Source organism: Fukomys damarensis, unplaced genomic scaffold, assembly GCF_012274545.1.
Source record: "Fukomys damarensis isolate Sample0158 unplaced genomic scaffold, DMR_v1.0_HiC HiC_scaffold_19, whole genome shotgun sequence".
Classification (NCBI taxonomy): domain Eukaryota; kingdom Metazoa; phylum Chordata; class Mammalia; order Rodentia; family Bathyergidae; genus Fukomys; species Fukomys damarensis.
Genome location: NW_022900931.1, coordinates 48,886,426 through 48,900,978, shown reverse-complemented (window position 1 = coordinate 48,900,978; position 14,553 = coordinate 48,886,426). Strand labels below are relative to the sequence as shown.

Genomic DNA, 14,553 nt, shown 5'->3' with positions numbered 1-14,553 from the left:
AATAATACAATATATATTTTGTTTCCTGTATGGGGTCATGTTTCAGGCGTCCAACCATAAGATCTGACAATAGCAGTCCCCATGGGAATGCTTGTGGAGGGGGACTCACCAGAATAAATATCCTGGAGATGTATGCCATTGAGAGCAGATTCAGAACTCTGAAACCCTGGCCGAATTAAAGGTAATCAATCCATGTCATTGTGAAACAGAAAGAACTTCTCCAGGGCCAAAGACCTGTTTCTATCACCACCTCTCAGGATCTGCAGAACCAGAACCAGCAGGTACTCAGGGCTCTTATAACTATGAAAATAAAAGCCCAATCCAGTATTGTATGTAACAAGGAGATCCATCCCTTCTATACTGAGAAGCCAAGGTCGTAAGAGTTGTGAACACATGAACCTATTGAGATATTTATACAATAGTTCAGTAACGCTGCACTAAAGCATCAAGAATTGAAGAAAGAACCCCCTATCCTCTTCCCAGCATTTTCCTACATGTCACAGTGACCAAATTTTCCAACTAACAAGGAGATCTCTAAGACTTAAGGACAATGCCCTTCTTAAAGAGGCATGGCCCCATAACTCTTCTCTACGTATGATCTAGTATGGACAATGCATAGAAAGTTTGGGTGTATTTATCTCATAACTTATCTGGTGATAACACACATTTTGTCTCCATCATGCCTCACTGCCTCTGACAGGGGCACAGGCTCTTAGACCATTTCCTTCACTGGACGATGAACCTAGTTTTCTTCATAATAAATTGCAACAAACTAGAATCCTCTCCATCACCACCACTACCTAGGTAACTGGCGTAACTACAGAGTCTCACATTTACAAACAAAGTCTGTGGTCCTCATATTTAGGACTATCTCATAGGTACCTGTATCTGACAAGTTCAAATAAAGTGCTTCATGAGGCCTTTAGGACAAGTAATGGTGATGGCATGATCCTAACAGAAGCCTTGATATTTGGTCATAAGATTTGTATGAATGAGAGCAAGCTGTCTTAATCTATGACCCTGGTTCTCCTGTACTGGGTAGAACAAATTGCCTGTTCTTTGAGCTCTCCGTGGTGCTAGCCCCTGACAGGGACACTCCAGGCTGTTCTTGTTGCTCTCCGTGGTCCTGCGCCACCTCCAAGCTTCACAATATCTTTACTCTCCACATGCAGTCCTCAGACCAGGGCTAAACTCTCACTCTACGGGGCAAAACACAAACACACGGTCTTGGTTATGGTCTTTGACCTACTCCAAAGGGGACCAAACCTTGAGATATAGATCTGGTAAGTCCTTGTGGGTATCTAATTCAACTATAGCAGAGTACAAAAGCTCAAGGAGTTCTCAGGTTAAAAAAGAAATGTATTTTGAGATGCTCAGAGAACTAGGGTGTATGGTGACCCCAGATGTTATCCAAAAACCTGGATGTTCTGCTATCTCTGGGCTTACAGGTTGAAAACAGAACTGGGGTGGTTATGTTTTAGATCAAGACAGTATTGCTTATGCATGATAACATATGTACACTATAGATGCAGAATACAAATGAGCCCCATAAGCAAGCACCTTTCAATAGCACTCTGAGCTTGATGATTTGTTTTGTTCTGTTCTGTCCTGGTGCTTATTTTCCTTTTCCCCTCAACCTTAGCAAATGCAAAGATGTAATAATGCATTATCAGAATAGATAACAGAGAAACTCAATACATAAGAGGCACAGAAAACAAGTCTCAAAGCTCTAACTCATTTTCCCCACTTTTACAACCATTTTGTAAAGAGCTAAATATGACCATCCTATCCCAGAGTCCAGGGGCAAATTGCAGCAGACTCATTTTTAAACTTGATTCTGCTACACTTGGAGGGTATCTGCCAATAAGCTGATAATGTCGAGTATGACAAGAAGCTGAGAATGCTCAGCCCTTGTCGGTCTTTTCAAGCCAGCCTGTCCTTTATATCACATCAGAGCTCTGAGAGCTTCTCTTCCTCTAAATGCTAACTACCCCATGTGAATTTCCACACCATACATGATAGTCTGTGTAGTAGTTATTCTTATAAATGACCCAGAGCAGAGTCTAGATGGGGTGATGAGCTTCTAGAATGAATTTCCAGGACCTGTCCCTCATTTCCTTATTTGAAACAAGGAGAAGCTCCCTTCCTCAAGGACAAGTAATGAGAGTGATTTATCTCTATGAGCCAGCCTTCAGCAAGACAGAATTGGGGTTATAGTAACAGCTGGAGTACCTCACATATACTCATCTCCCCCGAGGCCCCTGTCCTCATGAAACCCAGGCACATTTCATAAGGGATCTAGATGCAGTAGGGATTCCAGCAGATTTTTCATTACATATCATCTATGTGAACTCTTACCTCTGGGATTCTTTGACCCTCTCATCCCTCTCCATCTCCTTCTGGAGGTCTCCAAGAGAATGACCAGAGAGCTAAATAACATTTTTAAAAAACCAAACTGTTGTATTCTATAAGCATTTATTTTCCCTTCACCCAGCTAGACTCGTACTTAATTATGCACCGATTGCCAATTTTAAGCACCTTTTTAGCTCATTTACCTCCAGTTCAGGGTCAGGAAGGTCAGGTGCATCACCTCACATTAAGGAAAAGAAAAATAAAAGGGAATGAAGACTGATACAGTATCTCAGTCATTCGACTCTAAACTGGCCATTACTTCTCTCTCCTTTCTTCACATAGTTCCAAGTACTGGCAAGGCAGGATGGAGAGCTAACACTACTTCCAATATTAGATTTCATTGGGAATATGCAAATCCTTGTTCCATTTTTATTTTTCATCTTCTCTGCCCTGGCTGCTTGCTTCCAAATCTGATTCTATAATTCTAGTTAAAGTGCTGGGCAGGATAAAACACTCCTGAAGTTCTACTATTTGACTGAATCTCTGACTTAAATACCCAACACTTCTTAGAAATGTAGCAAGACCATAGTAAGTATATCAATGGCAGGTAACTTGGGATTTATTATCATGTTCAGTCTTTAAAGAACCTGGGGCCAAGTCCTTCTATCATTATAAAATGAGGGGCCAGTTTTGCCATCTGTTCCTAACCATTTGTCATCCACCACATGCAGAAATTATGGTAGGATAATGTCACTCACTAGTTCTTGCTATTTCTTATACTTCTTGAAGACGAAATCTTTCCAAACAAACATTCTATGTCTCCCCTCCGATCTCTATCCTATAATCTCACAGAAATATAAAAAAAGGCCACCACTAAGCCCCTGGGCCTCGATATTTTCATTTCTCTTCAACTGCTGCTTAGTGCCAACTCTTTTCTGGTTTCCAAGCCCTGGAGCCCAATGTCAGTAACAGATGGACTGAGCCTCAGCCCTGGGGAGGGGAGGATTCTGGCCCTCTCCTGCGGAGTCTCAGCAGAAGAAATAGCCTAAATTCTGCTTTGGGGAGAATCTCTGAGTTTAAGCCATATGTTTTTTTGGAAGTAAGGGGTTCTGATTAATATGGGTATGTGAGAAGGGCTGTGTATCTGGGTCATAACAAAAGCTGTGTGTTTGTGTCAGAAAAAATAAAAACAGATCTGAATAATGAGAACTATAGTGTGGGGAGGGAGGGCACAGGCTGAAGGAGAGAGAGAGGGTAACTAGGTTGGAATATGCATGCATCTTAGGGAACAAAAAACGAGTGTATACCCACATCAAAGATGAGACATTCAATGAAGGTTTAAGAAGAGAGGAAGATATCTTTCTGTCAAAACAGTATTATTTGCCATTTGGGGGATTGTGAGCTCAGTAGACTTGGAAGAATGTGTCTGTGTGGTAGAAGAGTTAAATTCCCAGGAAGGCACAAAGTAAGGCTAATGTGAACAATGTGCCACTCTTAAAAAACAGATTTTTTTTAAGTGAGAAGAATGGAGGGCAGAGAGTAAATCACAGTTAGGCTTGGGGAAATCAGGGAAACTAGAGTAGTGTGGGTGTGTGCACAGCGGAACACATTTTTCTTCATGTAATGCTCCTAACCGTTGCCCTGAACCTGTCATCCGCACTCTGACTCTGATCATCCAGTGAAAGGAAACAGTAAAAACAAGTCAAGAAAATCAGAACCAGCAGAGACAAATGCTTTCTTGCCTGGCTTCTAACAAATTAAACTTTTTCTTATCATTGTTATCCCACCACACAGAGCCATCAGGCTGAAGTATCTAAAGGACAACATAAAGAGCAAAGGAGAAGGAGATGGAGTCATTAAGAAAGGGAATTCAAATGGGTATAAAGGCATTGGGATGTAGTCTAAGACAGAGCAAGGTGACCCGGACTGAGATCTCATCCCTGAGGAATCTGTTCTTCTCCCTGGTTTTCTGGGCTCTCTTACCCATGTCCCACCCCAATCTTCCCAGACCTTCCGATGAGCTACATGAATTCCCTTTTATCTCTCTTCTGTTTCCTTTCCCAAGTACTTTTCTAAGATGGGAGAATTTTTTCCCTCCAGTTCTATTACATATGTGTGAAACCAGAAAGATGAATTTAGGGGAAGGAATAAAATCCCTCCACTCAGTGTAAGGGGACAACTAAGAGTTCAGACAAAGTCTAGCCTCCTGCCTCTATTGTATTAGAATGCAGAGCCCGAGTCAGACCTGTCTTCATTTCTGAAGTATGTGATACAGGTGGGAAGGCACTGAGACATGGGGTAAACATGCGATCCTAATGGCTCCAGGATGTCATCATCCCTGCTCAGCAGAGTCAGTACCTGCTTAGAACCTGCTCTCCACAAGTTCTCACTGAGCCATCCCTGTGCTCTGCCTCCTCCCGCCTTCGCATCCTCTCAGCACAGACTGCTAAATGCTCCTCTATAGCACACAGCCCAGTCCTAGAAGGAAAGAGCTAAGGCAAAGAAGGGGCTCTTTTGGGATCAGATCACCGTCCTTTCTGTCTCCTCGCAGTTCTCCATATGACAACTCAGTATTGGCTCCGGAGGGGCTTGTTGTGGTTGGGGGCCCCCCCAGGGCTCCCTCCCAGTGTTAATGCACAGAGAACACTGACTCAATAGCAAATCAAAGCAACAGCTGTCCCCACCTCCTTCTCTGCCACCCACTTCCAGTCTCTGCTCCTCAGAATCTTAACTAAGTCTCTGAGGGCCTCCCTCAGCCTACCACAAGCCCACTTCTGCCTCCAGATTTTTCCCTTTCTCTAGCTCCAGCATAGGACATGAATCTTTGTCTTTTTGTTTTATTCCCTCGCATCTCTTCCAGCGCCTGTCTCCCACTTCACAATCAGGATAGCATTCCCATGGCTCTCCACAGTGCACACATCAGCAGGTGTACACACACACACACACACACACACACAGGCATGCAAATACATACACAGGTCTATCTCCCTTTTTAGCTCCTAAGGACATGGCAGTGGCTTCTTCCCTTTGGTCTCCTCTTTGTAAGGCTGGCAGTTCAAGAACAGATGCCACTGGCACACGTTCAGGAACTCCTTCCTCATCTCACTTCCCAAACCTGCTTGATTCTTACTAGACTGACTTCCCCTGAGGTCTGGGGTTCTGGGGTACTGGGTTTATACAAATACAGGGTGACAGGAAATAGGAAGGTGGGTGCCACCGGATGTGAAATCATACTAAATACAAACTTAACCTCTGAATGTGTACTCCATAAGGACGGCTATTCCAGAACAATGAATACAGAATACTGGGGTTATAACCACAGCTCTTACTAACTGCTTGTGTGACTATGCTCAAATTCCTAAACCTCTCCAAGCCTTGGCCAGCCCCTCACTGTTAAAGTGAAAAGACTGGGCTGGAGGGTGTCGCTCAGTAGTACAGTGCCTGGCCCTAGGTTCAGCCTCAGCTCTGTAAAATAAAAGTGAGAACAAAACAACACATCAGAAACACATGAATGCTACTTAGGATCTGGTCCTGCTCTGGGAGCCTAAGGGAGGTAGATCACAAGTTTGAGCCATACCTAGGTAACTTAGTGACTTAAGTCACTAAATAAAGGAGGGGCTGGTGACATAGCTCAGCGCAACCCAGGCCCTGGGTTCAATCCTCAGTACCACAAAAAATAAACATAAAAAGATACTATCAACTCTAAATGCCTATGCTTCTAAGAATCACAGAGGGGAGACTGTTTTGAACAGAATGAGGCATGACAGACAAAGGAGAGGAATTGCTGAACTTTTACAACAGAGAGTCAAAAAGGACATTAGTGCCATCCTGACTGATAGAACCAATGACCTCTGGCGATAAGGGGTCAGTAGAAAATGACCAGACATAAAAGTCCACTGCTTCAGGAAATACAGAAAATATGTTTCTTTACAACATCTATACTTTTCATACTTTTTTTTAATATATGGATATGGGGAAAATGTTTTTGATTAACTGAATTATTTTTTACTTTTATTATCTTTTCAGTGAGAACAAGAGAGCTAACATCAATTTAAGCTTTGCATTTTGACCCCACCCTCATGCCCACCACAGGCAAGTTAGCCAACTGCCCCATCCAGCCTGGGCATACTTAGTCTACCACACACCGTTCCAAAGTGCAGACAAAAAAAGCCTTTCACATTCAACCTGCTGGGAATGGAACTGAAAGATACCTGTAAGATGCACCATAAAACTGTTGGGCCTAGACTGAGTCCTCCCAAACCTAAATCTCATGGATAATCTAACAGTGTGAGACCCCTTGTCCTATAAACCCTGGATCAGTGGCTTAGGCTTTACCACCCTAAGGGGCTAATCCATATGTCAGCAACAATCTATAGTAAAGATTCTGTTCCCCACCCTCTGCACCATCTCTTTCCACTTACATCCTGCAAGCCTCCTAGGAGAGTAGGTAAAGTCAGGAGAGAATAGCGACTCCGGGCCCTAGAGGCTGCTTGATAAACAAGACTCCAGGAGGAAAAACCAGACAGCAACAGAGATAATAAAGGAAATAACAAGAAGGAGGAGATCTCCTTAGCCCAGTCTCAAAGAGAGTGGAAGAGAGCAAGGAGGGAGGCAGGCAGCTGAGGCGTGCCTGCCGCCCAGTTTTTGAAGTGAATGTGAGCTGTCTGAGCTCGGGCAAGGACATCCTTGGGGACACCTGCTGCCTGACAGGGACAGAGGTGAGGAACAGCAGAGTCAGAAGGAAGCACACAACATAACAGACTCACCCTCAGCTCTCAGAGTACAGATTCCATCTAACTGTGCTGTAAGATTGCAGGTATTTGGGAATGAAAAATTCAAGGAGGACAAGCACAGTTAGAAAGACATGGAGGACAGGAAGTAAGGGAAATGTTTCAGTACTCCGGACATAAAAGGCTTAAGACAGGAAACACAGTGACTTCAGTGAATGTGGCACGATAGTGGCTGCCCAGGAACAATTATAGGAATTTAGGTGTAAAGTGAGCCCTTTGTGATCAGGCTATTTTGCTCTAAAATCAAAGTGACTTCTCCAAATATTGGTTATCATCTAAATCAGGATTCAGATGGAACTGGTCTGATTTCCTCCAAACACACAGCACCAATAGATATTCACTAAGACAAATGTGGCCCTACGTGTAAAGAAAAGCTCCAGGGGCCAAGTTCTAAGTCTAACTTCGCCATGGCCATGTTCTTCTATGTGTGATCCAAACATAAGAAGTCACTAAGAAGGAGGACTCAGGGAGGAAGTACAGTGATGGTCAGGGAACCCAGCAATGAGCTTCTTAACGGTGGATATACCATTCTAAAAGTGGGTCCCTCCATTATTCTGGGCCACAACCCCCAATGTTTTTCCCTTGGAGATAACACTCCTCCGCCCACCTGTCATGGCAGTCGTGAGGAATAACAAGTGGGCTGGGATGCACAGTATTTTTAACGCTGGAGTTAGAGAAATGCTGAGTCATCGTCACCATCACCATCACCATCACTATCACCATCAACACCTACTCAGAGAGCTGGTTTTCTCCTCATCAGGGAAGTGGAGCTCTGGACCCCAGCACTGGGAAGGCCAGCAGAAGTTATGCAGGAGAAATCTGCCCCCTTGTCCGGCCATCCCACACGTGCACCAGTGACCCTGTTTGCAGCCCTACGGACAATGCATTGTAGATCCCCAGAAGAGGCGGGGCAGGAAAGATACATGAACCAAGCAATCAAGAATTATGAGCTTACCTACTAGAGTCACTTACATTGCAGGCATAATACATTTTTATTCATTTGAGTCACTCATTTATTTATTCAACAAATATTTATTGAGCACTTACTATGTGTGAGGTCCTGTGCTTGGAGAGAAAAACTGATCATAGGTGCCAATGCATGCTTTCAAGAGGCACATTAGTAAGTCTCTAATTCCCATCTCTGCTACTCTTAATATGAACAGTCAATCAGAAGGAAATCAGTGGGTGAAAGGGCTACTTTGTCCTTTAAAATGCTGAGAATCCTAAAGATATGAGAACCCATGAGTAAATAAAACAATAATTAAGAAACCCCCAAAGCAATTGAGAGCAAACAAGAAGATATTTTTTGTTTCTAGCTTAGGTGCTAGAAAAAATGCAATGAAAACATGACGGAATTTTGTTAGTTTTAACTAGACTTGTCTTGTTGTGTAACTAAAGAGTCCCCGCTGTCAGGCACTTAGGGCTACACAAAATAAGCCCAAAAGTATAGATTGAAGTCCTATTAAAATTCCAATTAACAGTATAACTCGGTGGGTACAAATCATACCACTACCATTACCACAAGCACTCATTTCCAACTTGCTCTGTTATTTTTATCATACTGCAGGTACCAATTGTAATGACTGTTTAGATGAGCCATCCCCAGCCAGCAATGCAAGAAGAGTTCCTTCCTCTCTATCCTAGGCCACCACTATGCTGAAATGCATGCTTCTGGGGAAGGAGGCAGAATAGTGAAAAGGGGCAGAAAGCCTTAAGTTGGAAGCCTGACCTCTCCTAACATTGTGTACATCTTATGGATAAATTCCTTAAATGAACTTTTTAGAATGCACATAATGCCTATTAAAAGTTCGTCTGGAGTAATGCATATGGAGTTCCTCATTTACACCTTAACATGCAGAAAGTGCTGATGTATATATCAAGCCACTCAGTCTTACAGATTTCCAGCATTTCTGCCTCTTTAGGTGGTCTACCCTCCTCTTGGCCTATTTCTTCCTGTCCTGTTGGGTCTGCTATCTTTTATAGAGTAGCAAATTTTGAGCCTAGCTCCATCAACAGAAGATACTCCACACCTGATTCACTTAATAAATAAATATTTATGAAGCACTTTCTATGTGCAATGTGCTGTATCAGGGCCAGAGTTTGATACAAAAATGAATCACATCGAGCATCAACCCTACTTACAGGATTTTTTTTTTTTTTAATTTAGGAGGGAAGCCAAACTTGCAGCACAAAGTAGAAAGTGATGTATCATTTAAGAAAAGCAGATAGTGCTGTAACTCTGAGAAATGGGAAAGTATGTTCACCTGAAACTATCAGGGAAGACTTCTTGAAAGAGGTGCTAACAAAAGTAGGCTTTAAGAATAGAGACAGTTTAGAAAAGTGAAGACTGGTGAGGAGAATTTACTAGCCCAGTTATTACAGCAAAGAGAATGGAAGCAGGAAAGCAAAGGGTTTAAAGAGAATTCTTAATAGCATCTGTGTCCAGGAAAGATGAAGTTGAGAGTTAGGTTGGCATCAGATTGTGTAGGACCAGGGCCAAGGTAACACATCTGGATATGACTTGCTGACAATGAAGTCTGTGATGGGTTAAGCCGATCCAAGATTGAAATTCTCTTTATCCATTGTTCTACCTGAGCAGCCAGGGCTTTCTCTCACTAATGGTTCTAGGGTCTCACTGCCTTGCTTATTTGACAGCTGATCTTTCCAAGGGCCTTGAGCAGAATTCCTACTAATTCCACTTCAAAGTCCATAGTCCTTTACTAGTCTGAATTCTTTGCCGGAAATCATGATGACGTCAAACAGGATTGGCATAATCTGAATTCAAAGAAGGTGCAAGCCTGCCATAACCAGCTTATAATTTCTGCTACTTTATCCATGTTTCTGTTGATAGCATTATAATCCCTTGTCTGCTCCCTGGAGAGTGGCCATTGAGAATTTATGACTATAGGTCTACAATTTTGTAACATCATCCAGGAAACTTTCTGGCATGTTAACAGAATGTTCTCAAGAGGGGACCTGAGGTTGTAAGTACATTTCAGGATGAGAGGGAGAAATGTCACCCCAGAAGGGGAAAGAATCCCACCTATCTCTCAACAGTTTTGGAAATACTACAAGCTAGAGTGAGTTTCTGCAAACCAGCAGAGGTGATATATCACTGCATATTCCAAATATGCCGTTCAGTGGAAGTTATTTGTTACTAGTCTCCGCGTCCCAACAGTTCAGTTTAGTTTGAATGACATACATCATCATTTCATTTATTCATCGTGGCAGCAAATGCGGGAGGAGGGGAGAGATGAAAGAAATATGCACAAGGAGAAGAGCAACTAAGGAGGATGCAGGAAAAAAGCACGGATGAAAGAATAAGCAGGAGAGAGAAGACTAAACCCACACTGTTGGGAAGAATACATGCTCTGCCTGATTAAGGTATACATAGCACAGTGCCAGATGTGGCCGAATGAAGTGTCAGTGCCAACCAAATGTCCTGAGAGCCCGCTCTGGGCTAAGTGCTAAAACTACAAAGGTAAGGTTCTGCCCTCAACTAGCTCAAAGTTTAGATGAGGAGACTGGTAACAAGGAAATCACAATGCAATGTGCTGAAATGCTTAAGAAGCAGGAGTTGTTGAAAAGCTTTGAAAGCACCACAAGAGAGAGGATTCTTGAGAACTGTTCCTTTAGGTAAGTCACGGAGCCTCTACGAACCTCATCTTAAAAGCTGATCACATCTGGTGCCAATCTCTAGAGTTGTTCTGACATTAAATGAGTTCATGGCTGAAAACCCACTCTGCAAGCTCGGAGTCCTATGCCCAGGAACAAGATGGCTATTTCTTCTGCTCGTTTGAGCAAAGGCCTGTTTAGCACTTTGTGCTCTGGGTACCAATACAGTGGACTGAACATTAACCCCCCCTGCTGGATTCTTTGTGTCCCTCCACCACCCTGCACCTCAGCACAATTGACACAACGCACCCACAAATACACAATGCAGAAAATAGTAGGAAACACTCACCAACGTTGCCTCCAGCCCTGATGCCCAGAGAAAGCAGCATCTTGGAGAGCAGGATGTGGCAGCCAGGGCCCCAGACCTCTCCTCTCAGTCAGTCCCCAGCTGCCCTTCCTCTCTTCATCAAAGCATCCCTTGTCCCTGTCCCCTGCCTGCTTCTCTGTACCTGTTAACAGTGTCTCTGTTTTCTCTTCTTTACTCTCCTTCCCTAGTTGGGCAGACCAGACCAATTTCTCACATCTCCGGGGTGAGGTCCATGTGAGGAAAGGGGGCCTGCGCCCACAGAGGCCCTGTGAAGCCACACTAGGACTCCCGCAACCCTTCCTCCCCTCCCCCTCCCCATTTCTCTCTCCGCGGTCTCTCTCTCTCTCTCTCTCTCTCTTTCCTCCCCCCTTTCCCCTCACTCAGCAGTTCTCGTCCAGTGCTGCTCCCCTTTCTTCCCGAGGGACCCTCAGCCCGCGTCCTACAGCTCTCTTGGGTCCCGGACGTGGCGAAGTTTTCCGGGACCTCCTCTGGTCTCTGCTCCGTAGCCGATGACCTCACTGAATTTTGTGCAAGTGATTGGCTACTTCGGGGCTCTCTGGCGCGAGATCCTGAAAAGATTCTCGCTTCCGGTTTCTTTGTCCCTCTACCTTTTCTGGAGGAGTTGGGAGAATTGTCGCCTGTCACTTTTGTACCTAATAAAAAGGTTTAGGCTCTAGCTACTGGGAAGAGAGGTGACCTGTACAGGCCAGGGTGAAGAAAAAGGGGGTTTTGTTGTGCCAAACCAAGGAACAGAGTTGGTGAGGCAAGGGGCTGAGGGCCTAGTGAGAAAACATGAAGAGAGTCTGAGAATCCCACAGGAGTAACAGCCTGAGAAGGAGTGGTGTGACTTCCAACCCTCACCTTGATGTCTTTCTCCACTGAGGGTCTCACCAGGGAATAAACAGAGCATGGGATTGGAATCAGTCATTTAATTTCGAGTCTTTGCTCTATTTGTGGGACCTTAGGCATCTTTCCATTCTCCTTCAGTCCTGTGGGATAGAGATAATACCCGTATATGTATTTTTCAGGTTTAGTAAAAGGATTTAAGGTGAAAGTATATTCTTATTATTAAACATAAAGTAATTTTAGTAGATACTGTAGTATTTTTTAAATCCTGGATAAGGAATGAAAAAATCTACAGTTAGCTTTGATTTTTCTGTGGTGATCTCCACGAAGTCACTTTTAGTCTTCTGGGATTCACTATCTTAATCTGTGAAATGGGAAAACTGGACTAGAAGAGTTTTTTAAAGATCTCTTTGGCTTTAATACTATGTGATTGACTGATAGAACTTAGCTTCTTCTTTAACTTTCCCCTTCAGAGGAGAAATCACTTCCTTTTTCAGAAATGTCGCCCCTTTCTGTCAGGGTTAGCCTACTTTCAGGAGGGGCCTGGTTCTCCCCACACCCCTGCAATGAAAGCATAGACCCAGACTGTAGCAGTACATGCAGGGCTCATCCTTGATGGAGATTCTCTCCCCAGGCTACTGGCAGGAGCAGGATTTGGAGCTGGGAACTCTGGCTCCACTGGACGAGGCCATCAGCTCCACAGTCTGGAGCAGCCCTGACCTGCTGGCCAGTCAAGGTGAGAATTCAGGTGCCTCATCTCCACGACCCTCAGATACGCTCATCCTCACACCATCTCCCTTCCTGTCATCTTTCCCCACTTGTGTCCTCATGTCCCTCGTTGCCACACAACTCTTTCTCCTTCTCATTTGACATGTAGTTCTTAGCTTTACACCACCACATTCCCCTGTGCCTATCTTCCCTTCCCTTGCTCTAGTATGGAGACTTCTGTACTTCTATGCTTAATTCCAAAACTGAAAGGATTCCAAAGGAGCATGGTTCTCTGAATATAGAGGTTCTGGAAAGATATGACCAGGGAAACGTTCATTAGGAGCCAGAGAGGTGGCCCTGCCAGCTAGGAATTGGAATACGGTTATGGTAAATGAAATATCTTCCAAACCTTGGACTAAGAAATGTTAAGATTATATCACTTCCAAGTGGATTCAGACAGCTCAGTCACTGGCCCACTAGTCTCTTAATTCTGAAGTTACAAGATGACTTTGAAAAGTGCTCCAGTGTGAAGAGCACTGCACTGAGAGACAGAAGACGGGCTTCTGATCCTGAGCCGAATTCGTAGAATGAGCTCAGGCAGTCCTTTCCGCTCTACTGCCTTACCGACTACATCTGTGAAGTGACGGAGTTGGATTCCATGATCTTTAAAATCTCACTCTGTTCTGATTTCCACCATTCTAAACTGTAAAGCCAGCCACCAGGCATTGTAGCCCATGTTGGAACGGACCACCCAGCAAGGCTGATACTTGGTGTCAACTCCTCATCTTCACTTCTGGAGGCCTCCCCTCTGCCAGGACTGCTCAGTGTGTACCTCCTGGGAGTGGAGTTCTGGTGACTAAGAAAGAAGGGAATAAGGGGACCGCACAGGGGTAAAATCAGTTCCTCAGGCAGCATGGGGTTGTTTTTAAAACATTCAGAGGAAAATAGGAAGTAAGTTTCTTGGTTTCCTATCCTAATGTCAACAATGCCGGTTAACTAATGTAGTGCTGCAGAGAGTTTGTGGATGTTTTAGACTCAGAGTTAGAAGGTGTTTATTTGAGATTAGTTCTGTGGAGCTCAGTGCTGCTGGGTCACAGAAAGTCAGTCTGGGGATGAGGGAATCAATACTGAGAATCAGAATCCATACTGTGGGGAACACAGAACAGTACTGGGTGGAGAAAGAAGGTACCGGGGTCTGAGGGGCTCGAAGTGAGATTTGACTGGGAGGAATTCGAAGGACTCATTCACAGGTACCTTGTTAGTCCGTTTTCTGCTTTGTTTTGTTTGACTTGACCAAGGAGAGAAGGGTTAGAAGACATGCTTTGATCAGGTGGAAGGGAAGACTTTTCTCCTTTGCTCTACCTTATCAGGATGCTGATTTGGGTTTGTGTGCTGGGAATTGGGGAGGGCTACAGAAGGAAATGCAAGGAATCTGATTGAAGGCAAGGTACTGTTAGAAAATTGGAAAATATGTCTAAATGTTTCCGTTTTTATTTTTTGTTTGTTTGTTTCACAGTTTTATTAGCTTCCTCTTGTATAAAGGATTGTACAACCCAAGGGCTAGTTTGGCCTTTTTCCCATTTTAGTTTTGGGAGTATTAGTGAGAACTGTTTCTCCTATGTTTGCTGCTAAATATAGGTGGTGGCAGGAAGGCAAAACACAGGATGATGGTTATTCTTGTGTGTCCTCAAATATGAGTGATAGCACCATATGAGGAAAGATACGTGTACAGTAGTATGTGCAGATTTTGTTCATCTCCGTGTTTGTTGCCTTCTCAGCCATTCAGCAAACATACAGGTAACTGGTTTTCTGTGTATTCAAACCGAGACAAAATAAGGTCTGTCTCCTCTCCACCCCACCACCCCCACCCCCACC

At 44.0% G+C, this 14,553-nt stretch overlaps 1 protein-coding gene across 1 annotated transcript in view; it reads left to right on the top strand.

Annotated features, from left to right (window-relative positions):
- The window catches only part of Cadm3 (cell adhesion molecule 3), a 29,697-nt gene that overhangs the window by 5,671 nt on the left and 9,473 nt on the right, over positions 1–14,553 (top strand). The window contains exon 3 of the mRNA XM_010608083.2: positions 12,605–12,706. Within this exon, the coding sequence (XP_010606385.2) occupies positions 12,605–12,706 (102 nt within the window). The remainder of the gene's footprint in view (positions 1–12,604; positions 12,707–14,553) is intronic.